Source organism: Mercenaria mercenaria, chromosome 1, assembly GCF_021730395.1.
Source record: "Mercenaria mercenaria strain notata chromosome 1, MADL_Memer_1, whole genome shotgun sequence".
Lineage (NCBI taxonomy): Eukaryota > Metazoa > Mollusca > Bivalvia > Venerida > Veneridae > Mercenaria > Mercenaria mercenaria.
Window position 1 is genome coordinate 66,870,403 of NC_069361.1, and position 23,930 is coordinate 66,894,332.

Genomic DNA, 23,930 nt, shown 5'->3' on the forward strand with positions numbered 1-23,930 from the left:
GACCCTGGTCGATTGATTCGGAACGCATCTTAGATAGTTGATCTACGATCCAGGTCAACCAATTGTCAATGTAATGTAGGTGGTTGATTTACGATCTACGACCAAGGTCAACCATTTTTTTTACATATTTCGATGTACCACTGAAAGAGTTGTGGGTCCGGGTTTAGCGTCTTATGTAGACGCACAAGAAGTGAGCACAATGCCCGACTTTATACTGCTGCCTCACTGGAATATCATACCGTAGACACATGGCATGTTACCCTACCCTGTCACATTTCTGACTGACACCAGGTTGATCAGTCCTAGCACTATCCTCTAAATGCTTAGCGCAAAGCGAGGAAGCTACTAAGTATCATTTTATGTCTTTGGTATGACGCGGTCATGAATCGGACCCACGACCTCCCAGTCTCGAATCGGACGCTCTAACACTTGGCTATACCGAGTCGGTTATTACTGAAAGAAGCGAACATATATATGTTCATTTGTACTGATGGTTGTAGGTATATAAGGCCACTTCCAAAAGCCTTGCTGTTGGGTTAACCCTTTAGCATTGCGGTTACAGTGTCCGCCTACAGATCACGAGGTCCGAGATTCGATCTTCGGTAGAGTCTGTGGTATTTTGTAACAATGGCGACGAGGATGGTTGACGGCTTTGTGCATTCGGATGAGGCTAGAAACTGACAGGAGGTTAAATTAATGCCTCAGACTAGAAACTGATAGTAGGTTCAATTGGTGCCTGGTCCTTCAATGTTAGAGAGGAGAGGAGTGTAGTGGTTGTAGGTATGTAAAGCCACTACCAACAGCCGTGCTGTTGGGTTAACCCTTTAGCGGCGCGGTTAGAGTGTCCGCCTACAGATCATGAGGTCCGGGGTCCGATCCTCGGTAGAGTCTGTGGTATTTTACTACACATTTAATCATATTAGTACTTGTTAACAATAGATTATTTTGTATGTTTGATTGATAAAACCCGTGTTAAGCAGCCTTCGGTTTCAGGTCTCCTATGTATGACTGAGAAAGAACATGGCGTAAGTCGACCTGCAATAATCAATCACGTGACCTAAATGCGAAAATCTCTCCGTCCTCTTGGACGACTGCTTAATAAATTAAGGCCCTACTATAATATGCTGTGTTGCTCCTCAAAATGGTAGCAACGCATTTTGGTAGTCACTACCAAAATTCGGCCGAGTTGTGGTAGTTTTCATATAAAAAATGTAGTACATAAATGCGTTGGAATGTACATAAGACGGTATTGATAATAATTTCATGATTTACAAAAAGAATATTTTGTGACGAACAGTCAATATTATTTCAAAGAGTGTCGGGATGGAACTTGACCTTGACCTTTTGACCTTGAAAATATAACGGCCCTAGATTCAGTCAAGCAGGACCATTGGAACACACGTGAGAGACAATGCAATTCTAACTTTGACGTACATTGAGAGTTATTGAACTGTTCACCACAATTATTCGATGCGTCGTTCCCATGATCCTGTTCCAGGTTTCACAAACGCCCATAAGTAAATATTTATCTAAGACCCGTAAGACACGCACATAATGTTTATGTGGGATGTTTTAGAAAATATTTAGGTGGAGGACCCACGTGTCATCCTTACATTTATACTTCGTTTTACAGAATTCAACATTTTTTGTGCTTTGAAAAATCTCGGTGGACTATCCTGCGACAACACTAGCACAATAAAACAACAAAACAATTATAGGTTATTAGCTTTGTATCGGGAAATATGCACGAGTTCTTCAGGGGAAATATTGCGCGACTTTAGCATCGCAATATTCTTCCGCTGAAGAATGAGTGCATATTTCCCGATGCAATGATAATAACCTTTTTATTACATACGCATCTATACGTATAAATATTATGTAAATATCATAAATATGTTCAATAGGATTGACAATACTGAACTAAATAAAAAAACATAGTGCAACAACACGCACTGAATTACGTCACGCACCCGATATGAAATTCAGGCGTCAGTGTATGAAAAAATATTGACGTTTCCGGTACCAGTGTAACTTAACGGGGAATAGAAACGAGTATGTAATAATACAATGTTATTGCATAGGAAGCGTCATTTGAAGCCCCTTTCACAAGCTCACAAATCTACATTTTGTTGTTTTTATACGAAAACTATATTTCGGGTGGGGGACTCCGAACCTCCTCTTCATCTATTATTATAGGAGACATTCCCTCCTTTTAATCTCTCTCTTTTGTGTGTAATGTAAAAATGAGCACAGCCCCTGATGTAGAAAAAAAATACCAAAATACGTTCCATTCCATGACCCTTAACATATCATATGTACCCTTGCAACGCATTTTGTCGCTACCAACACTCGGCCGAATTTTGGTAGTGACTGCCAAAATGCGTTGCTACCATTTTGAGGTGTAATAATGCTGCAATGTCTAAAACGCATTTACTTTGGTTCAGTTTCCTATTTAACTGATACGTGTGTAAAGAAGACCATCTCGCCTGTATTGTCAATCACTGGCGAAACAGCCCCGCATTTTGGCATCCGATTCTCACCCATTTCGAAGCTCATTCCCAATAATCATTCTTCCGCCAACTCGTTCAATGACGGAAACTGTCTTTTCTTTGCACTTCTTGAAGATATAGGTCAAATTCGACGTGGGCACTATTTGAAGCAGCGTTTTGTTTTATTTATCTTTATTTCGTTCAGTGAGCCGAGCCTTATGTTACATAATATAATCAGTTTTCACTATCTACTCGCCATTTCAATTTCACTAACCTCGAGTTGGCACTAACAAGTCACAAGATAATTTTAACGGCAGCTCCTTCTGCGTGACGCCTGGTTATATTTGGAAACTGAAACGGATCAAATACTACTGCTTACGGCGACTTATTCAGTGCCATCTTGACGCAGAAAAGAAAGGGCGGACATCGTCAATAATTGTAAAATAAACCCCTTTGACCTTAGATAAAGCCAAGCAAAGGGCGTAGAATGAACGACCACGCGACGTTCGCAAAAAGTCACGGAATCTGTGTCATCGTTTATGAAAATTAAAATTCAATTTTTTTAGCCAAAAACATCATGAACCACTTCTTCATCAGCAATAATGTTTAAAAAAAAAAACGACAATAGCCTTTTTATTTCTGAACGAAGCACTAATTTCCGCAGTTCGAGCATCATTGTTTCATTCAACATTTTGATCAATACAGATTAAAATAATTTTCGAAATTTGGTGCGGACAGCAAAAATTAACATTTAAATGAGAAGTCGAATATAACCCTAGGATCACCGTTAAGAAATGCGTGCCAGTGTGCTGCTAACCGAACAGACGACAGTTGCTTCATTTCAGTAGCCGTTCTTGTGTGAAAGAATGAAAACAAACTTTAATTGGTCTTTCAGAGGACATAAAATAGTTGAGAGGCTTAAAAAAATAATGGGGCCAAACCAGCATTCAACGTGAGTTTTATGAATATTTCACACTACACTAATTTTCACCTTTTTTTTATTTCTCAATACTTGTATCAAATATAGAAATGTTATTGAAACCCATTCACTCCGTGAACGATCGAGTAGCTTTTGGTGGAATGGACGTTCATCACGTTTTTTCCAGTACTTTCTCAGATAGTAATTAAAAGGATAAAAGTTAAAAGAAATTAAGATTTGTTTCATAAATAAAATATGAGTGTCCTTTCATATTGAATTTGTTACAGGAGTTGCAATAATAGAATAATTAAAATTAGTATAGACCTATAGGCTAAGCTATATCAAAGAGCTATATAAAAGTATTTTATACGTCTTCGGCTATATAATATGTATTTTAAGATATTATATACCCTTCTCAAATGCGTTCATTTGATTGGCCTAAAGGGGTACACGCGTGTTTCCGCAAAAAGCGATATTGACCCGCAAAAGTGATAATGACACTTGTGATATCACTTTTTCTTATATGTATGAAATATGGAACAGTCAAATGAGTGCATTTGAGAAGGGCATATAATATAACAATTAAAGAGTTATGTTTCGGTCAATATGTGTTTTACGGACCTGCGGACTGCGTCCTCAGTCAATATCATTTTTACTGGTCTGTAAAAACACATATTTGCCTCAACTTAAGTCAGTAACTGCATATTATGGCTTAAATTTAGGTCACTCCCGGTACGCCATACATGTGATAAATATATACTTTCAGTTTATTTCTAGTGTTAGAAAATAGCTCATTGTTCTCGAAGCTATTATATATGCATATATATCAGATGAAAACGAAGTGCAAAATTATATCTTTAACCTCGATGTTGCTCATTGCAGACCCGGAGCACTCTTCAAGTGATTATCAATTGGAGCGCGGCAAAACATTGTATGTCCGCACGCATTTAGTGTACAATATACTGATTAAAGGTTAGTACCGGTGTTTGTAATTTATCACGGGCGCTCCAGGATTGCAGTTAGCGTACTCGTTTGGCGAACCGGGATGACTTATTTTATCATCTGATATTTTATAGGTTAGGGTTAGGGTTACAGCGAGAGTGTACAACAGCTTATGTATGTACATGTTTTACATTTATGGCTATAAGGTGTTAGGTTTTTGCACCTTTTTATCACCAACTGTCAGGGAGTAGCTAGGCCTGTAGGGGGACTGAGTAGTTTTGGAAACCTGATAGTCTTTCACTCCTTAACCCCCCACGCATGGCAAAAATGTATCAGCAATTGAACGAGGCCATTATCGTAAAAGAAGAAGGAGTTATCACACTATCCCGGAACTTGCTGACCCAGTGAACCTTGAGAAATCCGTCACTTCCGAAAAAAATCCGGCTAGACAAGTGGACGGACGGACTTAAACGACGTGAAGAAATGTTCTGTGCCATAAACACTTCACAGATAACAGTGGTTTCGCATTTACATTAAAATAATAATAATAAATGAACGAGTCTTTGTTAATGCAAACCCATGTTGGATTTGAGGTTAGCGGTTTATTTCCAACCATCCTCTAGTAGCGTTTTGATTGGACACGCCACGGAGTTTCCCGATGCGCATGCGTAGTTCTTGTTTACTTGCTCATGGGGATTCCGCTGAAATCGGCGCATACTTCGTGTTTGAATATTTTCTCTAAATTTACACATTTCTTGTTTATTTAGATTCTTTTTATTTATTCGAACCGATCACAGGGACTATGCCTACTATTGAAAACGAGAATCCGGAGACGGAGGAGGAAGAAATGGAGCAGGATTCGCCTGAGTTGAACAGCTCTGATGACGAGTCGGATGGCGAAGGCTCGGCGGCGGAAAGCAGCGATATTGGTAAGAATCAGCTCACTTTGAAGTGTTTTACTTTAACCTGTAGAAACTTGTTCGTTATATTTTCCATAGTATACCATGTGTTTCATCCGAGGCAATTAACTTTCGTTTTTAATGTTGTTTTGTGTAATAATGTTCGGATAGATGTAATATTCGGATAATTCATAATTTGTGCAGCAGTTTTTCAGGCTCCGACAAATCTACATGTCCGGTCATAAATAAGAGTAGAAATCAAGGCTAGGTGAGGGGTGCCTACCCTTCCTGTATGATTTATGGAATTTTTATGAAGAATATAATAAATCCAATTAAAACAACAGGTGTGGAGAAGCCGGATAGCTGTAAGATCTGAATTGGAAACTGATTTTGTTGATTTTTCTTTTTCCAGTGATGTGCAGAGCTGCATTAAAGCAGGCATACTCGCACCATTGTGCCTATTTACATGGGTGAGGGAGGGACCCCAGGTGCAGTTAAAAACATGGCAGTGGCCCTAGCCTCCGATTCTCATGTGATTCTAGGATTACGGAAGTTCCGTATTCCTAGACAGCCCTATGAGGATAGGCTAGGATTACGGAAGTATTTAAGAGGCATCAAATGTATGTTAGGACATGCATAAATGATGTTGTAAACTTACTTATTTCACTTAAAATAGCGATTTTTCATGCCTGCCGTATTATTTTGTGTTATCTGTCCACCGTTTTGGGTAACGATATATTAACGGCAGGGGCTAAATCCGGGCCACAACACAAGGAGGCGCTCAGTTCACAGCCCATTTTTTTCTTTTTCTTTTCAATTTCCATCAAAAATAATTGTTTTTAAAAAAGATTATCATAGTTATGTCTCCCCCAGGAGACATATTGTTTTTGCCCTGTCCGTCCGTCCGTACGTCAAACTTCATTTCCGAGCAATAACTGGAGAACCATTTGACCTAGAACCTTCAAACTTCATAGGGTTGTAGGGCTGCTGGAGTAGACGACCCCTATTGTTTTTGGGGTCACTCCGTCAAAGGTAAAGGTCAATGGGGCCTGAACATTCAAAACCATTTCCAGTCAATAACTAGAGAACCACTTGACCCAGAATGTTGAAACTTCATTGGATGATTGATCATGAAGAGTAGATGACCCCTATTGATTTTGGGGTCAGTCCGTCAAAGGTCAAGGTCACAGGGGCCTGAACATTGAAAACCATTTCCGATCAATAACTAGAGAACCACTTGACCCAGAATGTTGAAACTTCATAGGATGATTGATCATGAAGAGTAGATGACCCCTATTGATTTTGGGGTCACTCCGTCAAAGGTCAAGGTCACAGGGGCCTGAACATTGAAAACCATTTCCGATCAATAACTAGAGAACCACTTGACCCAGAATGTTGAAACTTCATTGATGATTGATCATGAAGAGTAGATGACCCCTATTGATTTTGGGGTCAGTCCGTCAAAGGTCAAGGTCACAGGGGCCTGAACATTGAAAACCATTTCCGATCAATAACTAGAGAACCACTTGACCCAGAATGTTGAAACTTAATAGGATGATTGGTCATGCAGAGTAGATGACCCCTAACGATTTTGGGGTCACTCTGTGATAGGTCAAGGTCACAGGGGCCTGAACATTGAAAACCATTTCCGGTCAGTAACTTGAGAACCACTTGACCCAGAATGATGAAACTTCATAGGATGATTGATCATGCAGAGTAAATGACCCCTAACGATTTTAGGGTCACTCTGTTAAAGGTCAAGGCCACAGGGGCCTGAACATGGAAAACCATTTCCAAACAATAACTTGAGAACATCTCGACCCAGAATGTTGAAACTTCATAGGATGATTGTTCATGCAGAGTAAATGACCCCTATTGTTTTTGGGGTTACTCCGTTAAAGGTCAAGGTCACAGGGGCCTGATCATTGATAACCAGTTCCGATCAATAACTTGAGAACCACTTGACCCAGAATGTTGAAACTTAATAGGATAATTGAACATGCAGAGTAGATGACCCCTATTGATTTTGGGGTCAGTCTATTAAAGGTCAAGGTCACAGTGGCCTGTTCATGTAAAATCATTTTTTGGAAACAACTTGAGAACCACTTGACCTACAATGTTGAAACTTCATAGGATGATTGGACATGCAGAGTAGATGACCCCTATTTATTTTGAGGTCACTTGATCAAAGGTCAAGGTCACAGGAGCCTGAACAGTGACTTGAGAACCACTAGGCCAAGAGTGTTGAAATTTAGCGGGATGACTGGACATGCCAAGTAGATGATCCCTATTGCAGCCAACCATCAGTGTCTCTTTGACTTTCGCTTCTGACCCCTATTGACTTCTTGCCTATAGGACTTTGCATTGGGGGAGACATGCGCTTTTTTACAAAAGCATTTTCTAGTTGTTTCTTTTTTTCTCTTTCTTTTTTTATTTATTTTTTCTTTCCCCTTACGAAATGGTCAAAAAGCTGCGAACATACCGCGAACATACCTATTCGCAGGAAGTATTCGCGGGATATTCGCTGCTACCGCGATCATGCCGCTATTGGTTTGATACTAGTTTGCGGGATATTCGCAGGAAGACAAATGATCGCGGCATGTTCGCAAGAAGAACTTAGAAGATTATAATCTTTTGGTAAACTGTAACTGAAGAGCTTTTATAAGAGCAGGTAATTGTAGATCAATTAATTTGTAACATTATCTGTAAGGTCACAGTATAAGTCTGATAAGTTAATTACAACCAGATATTCTGGACATGTTAAGAAGGAAATCTGTGTGCATTACAGACAGTTTTCATAAGTGATGCTTAGAGGCTGATAGGAATATATATACTTTTTTGTGGTAAGTCAGAAAATTTATGCTTAATATCTATACTTATATATCTCAGTAAACATAAGGAATTTTGAAAATGAACTAGATAAGCTTAACCTTTTGCAGAGCTGTATCAGGTTATCTAAAAAGAAATATAAAACTAGCTTATTTTGACAATTTCTAAGCTTCATAAGTCTGATAATTAACATGTAAAACAATGACAGATTTGTAGTGATACATATAACTTATAAGTAGTGTGAAGAAAAACATTGGGATGAAATGAATACAGTCATGCACTCAAATGACAAGTAACAATTAAAATTCAAGCATATATATATATTTTATCATTAAAACTTTGTTCAAAATGCTCAAAATATGATATAAAAAAGTTCAGACATTGACAATTTGAATTTGTTACCTCAGTGTTCAAGTTTATTCAATCAATTTATATCCCTGATTCCTACTAATTTATTTGTTTTTGCACTTTTTCTCTACATGCTTTTTTGTACACAATTTATGCAGAGATGGTTTTCAGCTAGTTCGCGGGATGTTCGCAGCAACTAGTTCGCGGGATGTTCGCAGCAACTAGTTGGCGGGATGATCGCGGCAACTTGTTCGCGGGAAGTTCACAGCTACTTGTTCGCGGGAAGTTTGCGGCAATTTGTTCGCGGCAGAACTAATTTGCATGTGAAAAGTGAACACCAAACGAACATCCCGCGAACTATTATACCAATTGTATCAAAAGCGTTCACGGCATGTTCGCTGGATATTCGCGGCATGATCGCAGCAAGTGTTCGCGGCAAACAGTAATATTTCCGTAAGGGTCTTTAGGTCTTTTTTCTTTTTTTTTTTTGTCTTTTATTTTAACATTTTACTACAGTTTTAAACAGTTGTTACTCTGTTTATACACCTGAAGTGAGTGCCGCCATTAATATATCATTTAAGATTATACTAACACGAAATAATACAGCAGGCATGAAAAATTTTAAGTAAAATAAGTTTTCAACATCATTTATGCATGTCCTAACATATATTTGATGCCTCTGAAAAACTTCCGTAATCATAGCCTATCCTCATAGGGTTGTCTAGGAATACGGAACTTTTGTAATCCTAGAATTTGATCAGTACTGTAATCCTAGCCACTGCCTAAAAACATTCAGCACTGAGTTATGCATGGGCTACCATGTACAATCCCAGCCTTGAACAAGTTGGGTGCTGTAACAACGCAGTTTGGCAGCTTGTTCCATATGACGATGGTGGAAGGGAAGAATTGATTCCTTCATGACCTGTGTTCTATAGTATTGTGGCATGAACCCCATTGAGTGACCATGGGTTGACGCTCCCTGTGGGCGTAAGTGAGGCATTACGTCAGCTAGGTTATAAACAATCCTCTACAGCATGACTGCCTTAGCCTGCTTCCTCTTCTGTTCAAGACCCCCTCCCCCAGTTGAGTGTGTCGAGCATGCTTTTACAACCATAGTCCCCAGAAGCGAATCTGGCAGCTCAGCGTTGTACTCCTTCGACCTTGGTTATTTTGACTTGGGATGAGGGTGCCAAACAGTGGAGGCATACTCCACTTGTGCTCTCACAACTGTGACAAGTGTTTTGCAGCATGCCTCTTTCAGTCTTTGGTTGATCTTGGACATGACAATAGCTTAAAACTCAAAAAGGCAGTGGTGTTGTTAGCCTTCTTGGTGATCATGTCTACATGGGCATTCCATGACACAGTTATTCGAGAGTAGAGTCCAAAGGTACTTTGACTGCTTTTTTAGTTCTAGTTGTTGGCTATTGATGGTGTAAGTGGCATTGATGTTGGTTCTCTTGTTTGATATGTTGTTGTCACAACTCTAAAATCCTTCCTGTTCCTTTCCAGACTCGGTACCGCATAATGATGGCATTAGCTAAACTCTCGATAGTCTAGAACAAGATGTACAGTTTTTAACAGATTTTAAATTCAAATAGATGCTTACTTTAAAAAAATTCATTACTGAATTGCGGGATGAGTTCAAATTGTAGCTGGATGACTGAACATTCTAGGCGGCTCATCCTGCTAGATGAATTGCTTTTAAAGAATTTTCCAAGGCCTGATATTTGTGTTATTATCTCAATATTTGACTTATAAAAGTTGTTCATTTAAATTGCAATAAAGCAGTTTTTATATCTGAACCTGATGTGAAGTCTCCAGAGATTTGTAACCAAATTTAGTAGCATTCCATACCAGATGTATACTGGTCTTCTAGTCATTCACTGAAGTCATGGTAATCAGACAAGTTGAGTCTGTGAGATGTAATGCTTGATTACTAGCTTAAACTGAAGATGACCTTGACCTAGAATACATTGGTATTAACTAATGAATAGTTTTATCTGTCCAACTCAAAACCAGTGGTCTGCAGACAAATCATAACGTTGACAAACTCAATTTTTTGTGTTTATTTCCAGGGGTTAATGCAAAAAGGTACCATAACCTTCTTATCAGCACATGGTACCTTTTTATACGCCCGTTTGAAAAACAGGACATATTATGGGAACGCCCCTGGCGGGCGGGCGGATGGGCGGGCGGGCGGGCGGCGTCCACAGACCTTGTCCGGAGCATATCTTCTACATGCATGGAGGGATTTTGATGAAACTTGGCACAGTTGTTCACCATCATGAGATGGAGTGTCATGCGCAAGAACCAGGTCTAAGGTCAAGGTCACACTTAGAGGTCAAAGGTCAAATTCAAGAATGACTTTGTCCGGAGCATATCTTTTTCATGCATGGAGGGATTTTGATGAAAGTTGGCACAATTGTTCATCATCATGAGATGGAGTGTCATGCACAAAAACCAGGTCCCTAGGTCTAAGGTCAAGGTCACACTTAGAGGCCAAAGGATACGAGAATGAAAAATTCAAGAATGACTTTGTCCGGAGCATGTCTTCTTCATGCATGGAAGGATTTTGATGTAGCTTGGCACATTTGTTCACCATAATGAGACGGAGTGTCGTGCGCAAGAACCAGGTCCCTAGGTCTAAGGTCAAGGTCACACTTAGAGGTCAAAGGATACAAGAATGAAAACTTTGTCTGGAGCATATCTTTTTCATGCATGAAAGGACTTTAAAGTAGCTTGGCACAATTGTTCACCATCATGAGACGGAGTGTCATGCGCAAGAACCAGGTCCCTAGGGGTAAGGTCAAGGTCACACTTAGAGGTCAAGGATACAAGAATGAAAACGTTGTCTGGAGCATTTCTTCTTCATGCATTGAGGGATTTTGATACAACTTGGCACAAATGTTCACAAGCATGAGAGGGAGTGTCATGCGCAAGAACCAGGTCCCTAGGTCTAAGGTCAAGGTCACACTTAGAGGCCAAAGGTCAGATACAAGAATGACTTTGTCCGGAGCATTTCTTCTTCATGCATGGAGGGATTTTGATGTAACTTGGCACAATTGTACACCATCATGAGACGGAGTGTCATGCACTGGTCCCTTCTTTTGAATTACTTCCCTTTGCTGTTACTATAAATAGCTTATATTGTAACTTTTTCATTACAAGTCGTAGGGAAAAATCGAGACCACTTTTCTGTAGTACAACATGCATGTTACATCCAATTTTGAGGTGTATTTTGAGCTATCTCTACCTGGTAAGGATTTTTGTATGGACTTGTAATTTTTATTTTATTTTTATTATTTTTTTTTTTTTTTTTCTCTTTAAAGGTTAACTTCCCTTAGTTGTTACTATAAATAACTTACATTGTAACTTTTTTATAACTGACCATAGGGAAAAACCAAGACCACTTTTCTGTGGTACAACATTGATGTTACTTTCAAATTTTGGGTGTACTTTAAGGTATCTCTACCTGGTAAGGATTTTTTTTTGTGGACTTAGAAAAATAAAAGAATTACAATAATTTCTAAAAAAAAAAAAAAACAACATTGTAAACAACTAGAAAATTAAAATTCCATTTGCAAATACAGGTGCTAGTGTAAACAAATTTGCTGTGACGGGCATATATTGTGACATTCTGGCACTCTTGTTTGCATTAAATTTAATTGAGCTACTTTCCTTGAGTCTGTTGTCCACTAGAATTTACTCTCAAAGAATATTGTCTGATTTTTTTGTCATACATCTGATCAGTTTTGTAAGGTTAAACATTTTGTCCCACTAGAAACTTGCTCAGTTTTCAGATGTTTTAATACTGTCTGTTTATACTTTTGCTTTTTTTCCTTTCATCCTTTTCTCAGATGTCCCCCATCAGTGACAAGTCTTATGTCCAGGGTAGATCCATTATCCTTGGCTATAAATTTGGAAGAAAAATAGATACATGCCATAAAAAAATGAAACTTCATCAAAATGTTTATTTCTCAAGATTGATGTATATCTATTATAGATATACTGAGTATATATAGGACTCCGCAATGCTGAACCAATGGCTTATGCTGAGGCAATGCATATAGTCAGGGCATTTTTCTTGTGTATTATAAGTAAAAACATAAGTTTAGGGATACTCTTAGATCTATGTGTTTGTCAGTTTTAGAGTATGTAAGATTTGTTAGAAATGAAGAAAATTAAGGACTGAAAATTTCCTCTTCAAGTTATATCTTGTAATGATACTTGTTTTTCCTGAAACAGAGTTGGTAGATGAAGAAGAATGCTCACGCAGAAGAAATGAATGCTTAGATGATATGATTGAACTTGAAAGACAATTTTCAGACATTCGTGAACAGTAAGTTTTCAGTTTCAATAAAAATACACTAAGCACTTGTTCAAAGCATTCAGCGTCTGCTTGTATTTTTGAAAGAAAAATCTAGAGCTCTGAATTGAAGTTTGTTCATTGCCATGTCCTGATTAACAAAAATGAAAATGGAATGGGTTTAATGGTAAAATCATGGTCAATATCATAAAGAAATTTCAGTGCGTATTATGAGGTAAGTAGCAAGGCATGAAACAGAAAATACCAATTACCTTTTGTTTCATTTCAAAATACCTATTACCATGTGTTATGTTTAGTACGCTTTCAGTTTAGATATGAAAAACATTTTCATTTGAAATTTTGTCTGGTGCTCTTAAAATTTTTCATTTGTTGCAAAATGGTATTATGATGTCTATAATAAAATAGGGTTATTATAACAGTAGCTTGATCTGGGATACAGTATTCGGCTCAAGTGGATTTTGCCAAATCGGATCTCACGAGGCGCGCAAGCGCCAAGTGTGATCCGACCTTGCAAAATCCACGAGAGCCGAATACAAAGTCCCAGATCTAGCTACTGTTATAATGACCCTTTTATTATATACCTTTACCATTTTGATTCTTGTATGTTCTTGAACGAAATCTTCAATGTTTATCGATAATAAATGGAACTTAGTGAAGTTTTTATGTGTGCTATTTATAGAAATGTGTCGAGTCATGCATATTAATGAAAATAGTCCGGCAGCATACAATACGGAAGGTACAATACGGAACTTAAAAGGTACAATACGGAATTTTTGTCTGTCTTTTCATATTTAATTGTGAAATACAAGCCGATTTTTTACAGACTTTATATAGGAATATAATAAGGTAGGAGACCTGTAAAGAGAAATGGCATATTAAGTATCTGCTGAATCTTTACATGGTAATTTGTTGTTGTGTTTGCTAGTCACATTCTAAGTTTCATGAAAATCTGTGCCAGATTTACAAATATAAAGTTATCAGAAATATTAGTATTTCCATAGTCAAAAGTGCAAATTTTATGTAGGTTTCAGACTTATAACTTTGATGAATATAGGCCTAACTTACTACTGCTGATTAAGAGTTCAGCAGTGCACTTCAGAAGTACTTAATATGCCACAGCAGTTTACAGAACTTCAAAATTTACATTCATGGATATAATATAATGAAGAATCCAATATTTATTAACTGCTAGGCTATACAAGGAAAGATTAAACCAGATAGAGTCAAAGCTTGAAGAATTGCATGCTGGGAGAGCAGTAGAGTATCTAGAGCCGCTAAGACAGTTACAGGAACAGATGCATGTTCGCACACAAGTAGCAGGTACAGTATGGCATTGACATCTTGTTTAATATTGACAGATTTGGTACTACAAAGTACATTGTATAAATTAAATCAGTTGATTTACAACGAAGGCTATAAGTTTGGATAACTTATTAATGAAAAAAAGGCATTTCTGAGGCAATTCAAATTATGATGTTTTTTAGCTCAACAATACGAAGTATGGAGAGTTTTCCTACTCTGGGTCAGCGTTGGAAGGCTTCCACATCTGCACTTTGGTTAAAAGTTTTGATGCACTTTCTTTTTAGCTCATCTGATTTTTTGAAAAAAAATGATGAGTTATTGTCATCACTTGAGCGGTTGTCGGCGTCGGCGTCGGCGTTGCCTGGTTAAGTTTTATGTTTAGGTCAGCTTTTCTCCTAAACTATCAAAGCTATTGCTTTGAAACTTGGAATACTTGTTCACCATCATAAGCTGACCCTGTATAGCAAGAAACATAACTCCATCTTGATTTTTGCAAGATTTATGGCCCCTTTTGTACTTAGAAAATATCAGATTTCTTGGTTAAGTTTTATGTTTAGGTCAACTTTTCTCCTAAACTATCAAAGCTATTGCTTTGAAACTTGGAATACTTGTTCACCATCATAAGCAGACCCTGTACATCAAGAAACATAACTCCATCTTGCTTTTTGCAAGAATTATTGCCCCTTTTGGACTTAGAAAATCAGTTTTCTTGGTTAAGTTTTATGTTTAGGTCAGCTTTTCTCCTAAACTGTCAAAGCTATTGCTTTAAAACTTGCAACACTTGTTCACCATCATAAGTTGACCCTGTACAGCAAGAAACATAACTCCATCCTGCTTTTTGCAAGATTTATGGCCCCTTTTGGACTTAGAAAATATCAGATTTCTTGGTTAAGTTTTATGTTTAGGTCAACTTTTTCTCTTAAACTATCAAACACTTGCAACACTTGTTCACCATCATAAGCTGACCCTGTACAGCAAGCAACATAACTCCATCCTGCTTTTTGCAATAATTATTGCCCCTTTTGGACTTAGAAAATCATTTTCTTGGTTGAGTATTATGTTTAAGTCAACTTTTCTCATAAACTATCAAAGCTATTGCTTTAAAACTTGCAACAGTTTTTCACCATCATAAGTGGACACTGAACATCAAGAAACATAACTCTATCCTGCTTTTTGCAAGAATGATGGCCCTTTTTAGACTTAGAAAATCATGGGTAGGACAATATTTCTATTACACAAAAAAAAATCAGATGAGCGTCAGCACCCGCAAGGCGGTGCTCTTGTTATCTTTGTTATTACTTGATAGATTTCCTTTAAACTTCAAATAGTTGTTCCTCTTCATCACCCACATCATATGGAACAAGGATCATAATTCTGGCACCAATATTTCATGAATTATCCCCCCTTTTTACTCAGAACTTCAGGTTAAAGTTTTGATGCACTTCCACTCTATCTCAGTTATTCCCAAATGGATTTGATTCAGACTGAATTTAGTTGTTCCACATCATCTCCCACATCATATGACTTAAGGCACATAACTCTGGTGCCAATATTTCATGAATTATCCCCCTTTTTACTTAGAATTTTAGATTAATGTTTTGATACACTTTCAGTCTATCTCATTTGTTACGAAACATTTGATTCAAACTTAAAATAGTTGTTACACCTTATTACACACATCATATGACACAAGGTGCATAACTCTGGCACCAATTTTTGTGCCCCCCCCCCCCCACCCCCCCCACGCGTGGTGGGGGCATATAGATAAGTTTGTGACGTGCCTAGCTTGAAAAGAATTTTATATAAATTGATAAAACCTTGCATGAGTCTTTATCGTGATATGAACTTTCGAATCTCCTATTTTTCATCTGGCTCCTCCCCCTATTTTCAGAGTTATGGCCCCTGAAATAGTCAAAAATGCACATTTTCACCTTGTGACGCGCCTCACTCAAAAAGTGTTTGATATAGATTCATGAAACCTTGCATGAGTCTTAATCATGATATGAACTTGCGCACATCCTATTTTTTATCTGGCTCTGCCCCCCTATTTTCTGAGTTATGGCCCCTGAAATAGTCAAAAATGCACATTTTCACCTTGTGACGTTCATAGCTCAAAAAGTAATGGATATAAATTGATGAAACCTTGCATGAGTCTTTATCATGATATGAACTTGCGCACCTCCTATTTTTCATCTGGCTCCGCCCCCCTATTTTCTGAGTTATGGCCCCTGAAATAGTCAAAAATGTACATTTTCACCTGGTGATGCACTTAGCTAAAAAAATATTTGATATAAATTGATGAAACCTTGCATGAGTCTTTATCATGATATGAACTTGCGCACCTCCTATTTTTCGTCTGGCTCCTCCCCCTATTTTCTGAGTTATGGCCCCTGAAATAGTCAAAAATGCACATGTTCACCTTGTGACGCGCCTAGCTCAAAAAGTATCTGATATAAATTGATGAAACCATGCATGAGTCTTTATCATGATATGAACTTGCGCAACTCCTATTTTTCGTCTGGCTCCGCCCCCTATTTTCAGAGCTATGGCCCCTGAAATAGTCAAAAATGCACATTTTCACCTTGTGACACGTCTAGCTCAAAGTGTTTGATATAGATTCATGAAGCCTTGCATGAGTCTTAATCATGATATTAACTTGCGCACCTCCTATTTTTCATTTTGGTCTGCACCCTGTTTTCAGAGTTATGGCCCCTGAAATAGTCAAAAATGCACATTTTCACCTTGTGATGCACCTAGTTCAAAAAGTATTTACAGATGATTGAAAACTTGCATGAGTCTTTATCATGATATAAACTTGCACACCTCTTATTTTTTGGCTGGCTCCACCCCCTATTTTTAAAGTTATGGCCCCTGAAATAGTAAAAAAATGCACATTTTCACCTAATTATGTGTCTAGCTCAAAAAGTATTTGATGTAAATTTATGAAACCTTGCTTGGATCTTTATCATGGTGTGTTCTTGTACACTTGGCATTCTTCCTGAGAATCTTAGCATTTATTACAAAGTTATGGCTCTTGAAATAGCCAAAATAGTGGATTTTTTGTTTGTGATGCTCATAGCTCAAAAAGTATATGGCCTAGAATAATGAATCCTGTTGAGGCTATACAGGGTTCTCACTAGCAATTTCAAGTTGCAGTCCTGGGACTCCCAAAGCTGAAAAAGTTGCAGTCCCAACTACTGACTAGACTGATGGACAGACTTAAACGTTTCGTCAAAACAAAGGCCTCTATTGTACTGTCAAATTAAGTGTAGGCCGACAGACATTTTGTAAACACAATTCTTCACACAAATATTGTTAAGGTGTGGTAAAAAGGTAAAGATAAAATAGGTCACATGTAGTCAAAAATTAATGTAGGAAAAAATCACCCCTGGACAACACCCCCCCCCCCCCACCCCCCTGCTGTTTCTGATCTTTCTGGACAAAATCCTCCAGTGAAGTTATCAAGTTGGACAAAATCCCCCTTGTGAAAATATCAACTTGCCCAAAAATCGCTCCTGATAATTTTTTCTTTACTGGTACCTTTTTATTTCAGAATGGAAACGTATATAAACATACAGTGAAAAGAAAATATATAAACAATTACTATTTTTATTTTAATACTCATTAAGAGCACAACGTGTCTAAAATACAAGAATGCACAGTATGTCTATGATCAACATATTAATAAATGCTCCCTGAAATAACATCAGCGATTTTGCAGAAAAATAATCACGTTACTAAGACCGGCATCGACAGCATCTTAAAATTACTCGGACATTCATAATTAAGCCTAATTATCACTTTCTTAAAAAAGATTCTAAAAAGTTCTTTAAAATTGGTAATTAGTACGTGAGAAAACAATCGGAGTTACTTCAAACACTACGTAATCCATCGTTAGCAATAAGAAATTGTCACCTATGCAATCACACCGACAATCACATGTATTCGAGTTGATCTGTCTCGCGGTGAAGTGGAAACGGGCAACGCTGATTGGCTGTACGCGGCTATCGGTGACAAGCGAGTAACTCCGCCCACATATTTTGCTCTCGAGTCAAACCTTGTGTATTCGCAATTTATGTAATCAATTAATTTTCACTGCGTCTCACTGCAGAAACGTGCGTCCGGGGACTCCCAAGCTGCAATAAACACGCGTATACCGGGACCAATTATGCGTACAGGGACGCCGATTTCGGCGTTTCCGAGAACCCTGGAGCCTATACCCCATTAAGACTGCAAACATTGAATTATTTCTTCTTATTTGTGACAAATGTACCAGTGGGGGGCACACCCTCTGTCCTACAGACACATTCTAGTTTATGAATTATGCCCCCTTTTACTTAGAATTTAGGGTTAATTTTGATACATTTTCACTAGTATCTCAGTTATCATGAAATGCATTTAATTCAAACTTGAAGTAGTTGTTCCACATCAATCATCACCCACATTATTTGACACAAGGTGCATAACTCTTGCACCAATATTTTATGAATCATTTCTCCTTTTTGCTTAGAATTATACTTATATAGTGTTTTGATACACATTATCGTTACCTCTCTTATTACTTATTATTTTTGACACAAACTCACGAAAGCTATTTTGCAATATCTTCATCCACCATTGGAGTCATTAAACACTCCAGTGACAGCTCCAGTTTCCTTAGATGTGCCAAGTTTCACTATCCAGCATCGAAATAGTCGAGCGCGTTGTCTCATGTGACAGCTCTTGTACAACATATCTACTAGGAGTGTACTGGGGCATTTTTATATGTACAGTCGAAACTCGGTATCTCAAACTCGCTTACCTTGAAATTCCGCTTAAGTCGAAGAAACTTTCAAGTCCCGTCAAATTTCCTTCTTTATATATGTAATTAAACTCCGGTTACGTCAAAATTCGACTTATCGAGACTCCGGGTGTCTCGAAAGGGATTTTCAGTCCCGTCAATAAAATTTAAGTGGATTATAAACTCAGTAAGTCGAAGTGAGAAAAATATTGGATAAAATTTTACAATTTCATTGTAAATGTGATTGTTTTTAACACATGTCCATGTTTATTGCCTTACCAGAAAGCCGTGATGCCGACATATCAAAGGTGCGGCGATTATCAAAGTGAGATGATGTAACACATGTTTGCACGTGCCATAATGATAATTGTTTAATGTAAACATTAGATTTCTTTAACCAGCGGTCATTTGTTTTTGAGACGTTTTGAAAATTGTATTAAACTGATGAATTTAAATAAGTTTGAACAGTTGGGATCTTTAATAAGTATTAATTAAAGGTAGTCACGATGAGACTGTATAAAAAAATATAACTTCTTCGGGGAAAGCATTATTCGTTCAAAATGAAAGATCGAAGTGTTGTCAATCCTCTGGGAAAGAAACGTTGTAGAAAAAGGAAACTTCATTCAAAAAACATTTGAGGTTTGTATCATTTTTATTCTTCGAAAAACTGAAAACTTTGACGAACAAACACTGTACGGAATCGTGTGCACGTACAGAGCCGACAGCGTATACACGGCATCAAGGAAACATTTTTTTATTAAATCTTTTGTAACTTAACTAACCTTTTTTCATTATTTCGTCCATGTACGTTCCTCCTCATAACTCGAATTTCGGTTATCTCGAAATAAAAAGCATGGTCCCTTGAAATTGGAGATACCGAGTTTCGACTGTATTTTCTAGGTCCTCAGTTTTGCTTGTTTTTACATTTCTTTAACCTGTGGAACAACAGCAACAACTAGTCTTACAGCATAAATACATGCATATATACATTACAAAAAACTAAAAGACATGCATGGAAAGCTAGGTGTATGTTTCATAACTCAATGTAAAGTCAGACTACCAATACATAGGTACATTGTAATAATAAAACAACATTCCATAATTTTTACTCAGTGTGTATATTCATGCCATAAAAACATACAACAGAAAATAAAATATTACAAATTGCAAGGGCCATAACTCTCTTGAAATTAATCACAAAAGAACCAAAGCAAAACTCAATCTGTAGATCCTCAGTACCCATCTACAGACTCAGAATCATCTTGATATGTATGTGCATGGTGAAAAACAAGTTTAGAAAAGGGTTATATCACTTATGATAAGATGGCAAGTGCAAGGGTCATAACTCTTTTAAAAGTCATGCATCCTGTGTCAAATTAAATTTGTTCTGTAATATAAAACCCCTTTAGGCACATAGACTCCAAAATGTCTACTAAATATCTGTGTGCATTTTCGAAAAAAGGTGCCAAAAGTAAAAAAAAAAAAAAAAAAAACATGGGCCATATCTCCACTAAAAACATGACTGGAACCAAACTAAAACTAGATATGTACATCACCATTATACAGCAAAAAAAATCGTATTTCAATGCATAGCAAAAAAGGTGTGGAAAACAAAACTTGAATACTTAGTGTCAGTGTAATTCATGTAGCTCCACAAAAATTATCCAAGTAAAAGTAGACCTCAATTTGTAGGTTTTTCTTACAGCATTGCTTAAAAGTTCAGCACAGTTATTGTAATCTTACACTATTTTTTTTTTTTTTTTTCAGGAATTTTGAGAGAGCTGCGTATCAAAGCCTGTCAGACCAAACATGAAAGTGAAGAATTAGCGGCTAATCAGCACATGAGGGTAAATAGATGTACAAGTATTTTCACTTAATATGTTTAGATAAAAGAAACTTTGCAAACAAGTAAGTCACGGCTATAATTCCTTGTAGCCTGTTCTGCAATGCATTTGCAGTATCTGCTGTTTTATCCACCCATAGCAAGGTTTTTCTTGAATTCTTTTTAAATTTAAGTGATACTAAAAAAAAAATCTGGACGTTTTGGCACTATGCCCTTTTCAAGATAAAGAAGTAAAATGAAAGATATGTACAGTCCAAAAAACATAAAGTTAACTCACGAGACATGTTCAGAGATGTGATCAGTACTCTTGCTTAGTCAACAAAATATCAAACCAAATTTAAACAAATACAGAAATAATTATAAATCAGATCCAAAATGCAATTATTTCCTAAAGATTTTTGTTCAAATATAAGGCATTATGATTGATGTTTTGGTAATATTATTTCATGTAAAAGAAGTCTGACTGAGTGATTGTTGTTATAGGAACTGTTTGTGTTTTCAAACTACCTTATTCTTGAATTTACCACATCTTCAAAGAACTGCTTTGGTGGGGTATATTCCATTGTACATTTCAGCAATTTTGGGCATTGTATTTTATAAAACTTTAAGGATATCTTAGTATTAAAGCATAAAGCATCATTTCCATGCAAAAAAATCCTGTATAATTTCCATGGGAGTATACATTTTTGGCTATTAAATGACATTCTTAAAAAGAGATTTGCAAAATTTAAAGCTCAGAGGTCTTAAGAACGATAGATGTTTAAAAGTAAAGCTTAAATTTGTGAAAAGCCCTGTTGGGTACTAGGTGGATCAAAAAGTTAAACACATTTGTCAGCATTGTTTGTGTGGGACCAGTGGATGGGGAGTGGAAGTGTGGCAGTTAAGCTATCAGTAAAGCTGTAGGATATGTTGATATTGATAAATGGTCTAGGTGTAAAGGTGGCAGTTCAATATGTTGCTTATATTTTAGTGATTTCATTTGCGGTATTATCATTATGTTAGATTAGCTCATTTGAAACAGTATCTTAAATTTTCAGAGTGAAAAGATGTTGTTGTTTGACTCTATCAAATCTGAATTAGAAGAGAAAATAAGAAGGTTAGAGGAAGATAGACACAATATAGATATTTCATCAGGTAACTTGCATTCTATTTTTGACAATTTATGTCTGTTGCAGTATTTATTTATGATTATCATTTTCAAATTGTTAGTGTTGGTACAGTCAGATTGTGTGAAGAAGCCAGTCAAGGGAGCAGCACAATCTGGCTGAATAAGGCATGTGCCTGCTTAAGTTGAAGTGAGAACAAAAAGTAAATTTGGGAAGTTAATGTAAAATCATTTAATTTCGTGGTTTTGGTCAAAACGGCAATTTCATGGGGATATGATTTCGTGGATTTCAACGTTTGAACATAAAATGAAAGGGAATTTTACTTGTTCATTGGGATTAAATTTCATGGATTGACTCAACCATGAAATCCACGAAAATTAGTCCCCCACGAATAATAATGATTTCACAGTAGGTGACCATTAAGGCAGGTTCATCTGTATCATTTAACAGCTAAACAATTATTTCCTGCAAATGTTTTCCTTGATAGATTGTGTGGTATCAGAGGCTGTTTGTGATAGACTCGACGGTAGGGTTGTTACAATTTCAGATATAGTTGTTTGCAATGTACCCTCCTCAAAATAAATCTGGATCTGGTTTTGAGAGATATTCAGCACTGTTGCAGTTTAGATAAATTTTTCAACTAGTATTGCTGTTTTAATTGCTTTTAAATTTGGATGTTTCCTTTAATTACATCGTGCCTGCTGTTGCTATGAATGATTTTGGATGTTAATGTTTTCCATATCGTCCTTCTATTATTTTAACGGGTATAACCTTTGTCCTTATATACTTTGCAAAGAGATCTATAAAGTTCTTCATGAAAGGCATTTTAAAGATAAGATTTTAATCTAAAATTACAGATTTATGGAATGAAAGTCAGTCACAAAAGAAGAATAAAAGAAAAACAGATCCTTTCAACCCAGATCGTCGACGGAAACCTGTCACGGTGACTGGACCTTATCTTGTATATATGTTGAAAGATGTAGATATTATAGACGACTGGACGGCTATTAAAAAGGTAAATGTTCTGTAAAACCTACCATAAAGGCCTGAAAAAGATTTCTTTTAGGACATCACCTTTACTGTGCATCACTTTTATGACTGATGCAGTAATGTATAGCATGTTTTATTGTTTCTAGCACATGTATATAATGTAGACGAAATATTTGCGGGTATGAAATACTGAATTAATCTGTCCATTGGTTACATACCGGTGTGAAAATGACTTCTTTTCCTGTTTTAATATTTACATAAACTACCAGAAACAGTCTTCATTTTGGAAGAGACTGATATATATAAATGATACATATGTAGTTTGAAGTTCCTTAACACAATGTGTGATGTCTAGCAAAATGTATTAGAAGATAAACAAATACTTGTAGATTTTTACTCCATCTTTTATTTATAACTGGAAGTTGTCAGTTATTTGTGGAGAACAAGTCAAGATCGGTATGGAATCCAGAAAGACTGATTAAGTTAATAGATTGCTTGTACCGTGTAAACCACGATATCAAACATTCAGAAGTTTTATACAAGCATAAATTGTGTTTTCAGGCTTTAAAACAACAGCAGCAACAGCAACATTTACAAAAGAGAAGACCAGAATGTAAGTATATCATTTTTTTTTCATTAAAGGGCTTTATATAGCTGTATAGAAAACATTAAAATTCTTGGCCTGATTTTAAAGAAGTGTCACCTATTTGTCTCTATTGTGATACTGCAAAAGTTTTGTAGTTTTAAACTCCATCAGGCCATGTTGATTTGTTAAAAGCCATTGCTGCCAGGAGGCAGCACTAATTTCCTATTGACACTGTCTCCTCGAGAAACGAACTTTTAAGCAACCCTTTGTTAAGAAAAAACCCCAATTATACATCCCCCCCCCACATTTACAGCGGTGTCAACTGTGGCAGTCTTGTTAAAGTGCCTTGTCCATAAATTCTCATATAACAAGGTAATCTGTTGATGGAACTTCATGAAATTTAACTCGAATATTGATCACTGTAAGGCAGTCATGCATGCGTATCTTTCATCAGAAGCGCTTCAGTAACTGCAGATTTCTTTCAAGTGTTTTAAAATTCATAAATTCCCCAGAACAAAAGTAAGCCATTGATGAATCTTCATCAAATTTATAGATCACAATAGGGCAGAG

General features: G+C 36.9%; 1 protein-coding gene across 1 annotated transcript in view; it reads left to right on the forward strand.

Annotated features, from left to right (window-relative positions):
- Positions 1-5,018: 5,018 nt before the first annotated feature.
- The window catches only part of LOC123534968 (breast cancer metastasis-suppressor 1-like protein-A), a 28,995-nt gene continuing 10,083 nt past the window's right edge, over positions 5,019-23,930 (forward strand). The window contains exons 1-7 of the mRNA XM_053549888.1: positions 5,019-5,279; positions 12,672-12,765; positions 13,946-14,073; positions 20,603-20,682; positions 21,716-21,812; positions 22,642-22,799; positions 23,336-23,387. Of these exons, the coding sequence (XP_053405863.1) occupies positions 5,153-5,279; positions 12,672-12,765; positions 13,946-14,073; positions 20,603-20,682; positions 21,716-21,812; positions 22,642-22,799; positions 23,336-23,387 (736 nt within the window). The 5' untranslated portion in view covers positions 5,019-5,152. The remainder of the gene's footprint in view (positions 5,280-12,671; positions 12,766-13,945; positions 14,074-20,602; positions 20,683-21,715; positions 21,813-22,641; positions 22,800-23,335; positions 23,388-23,930) is intronic.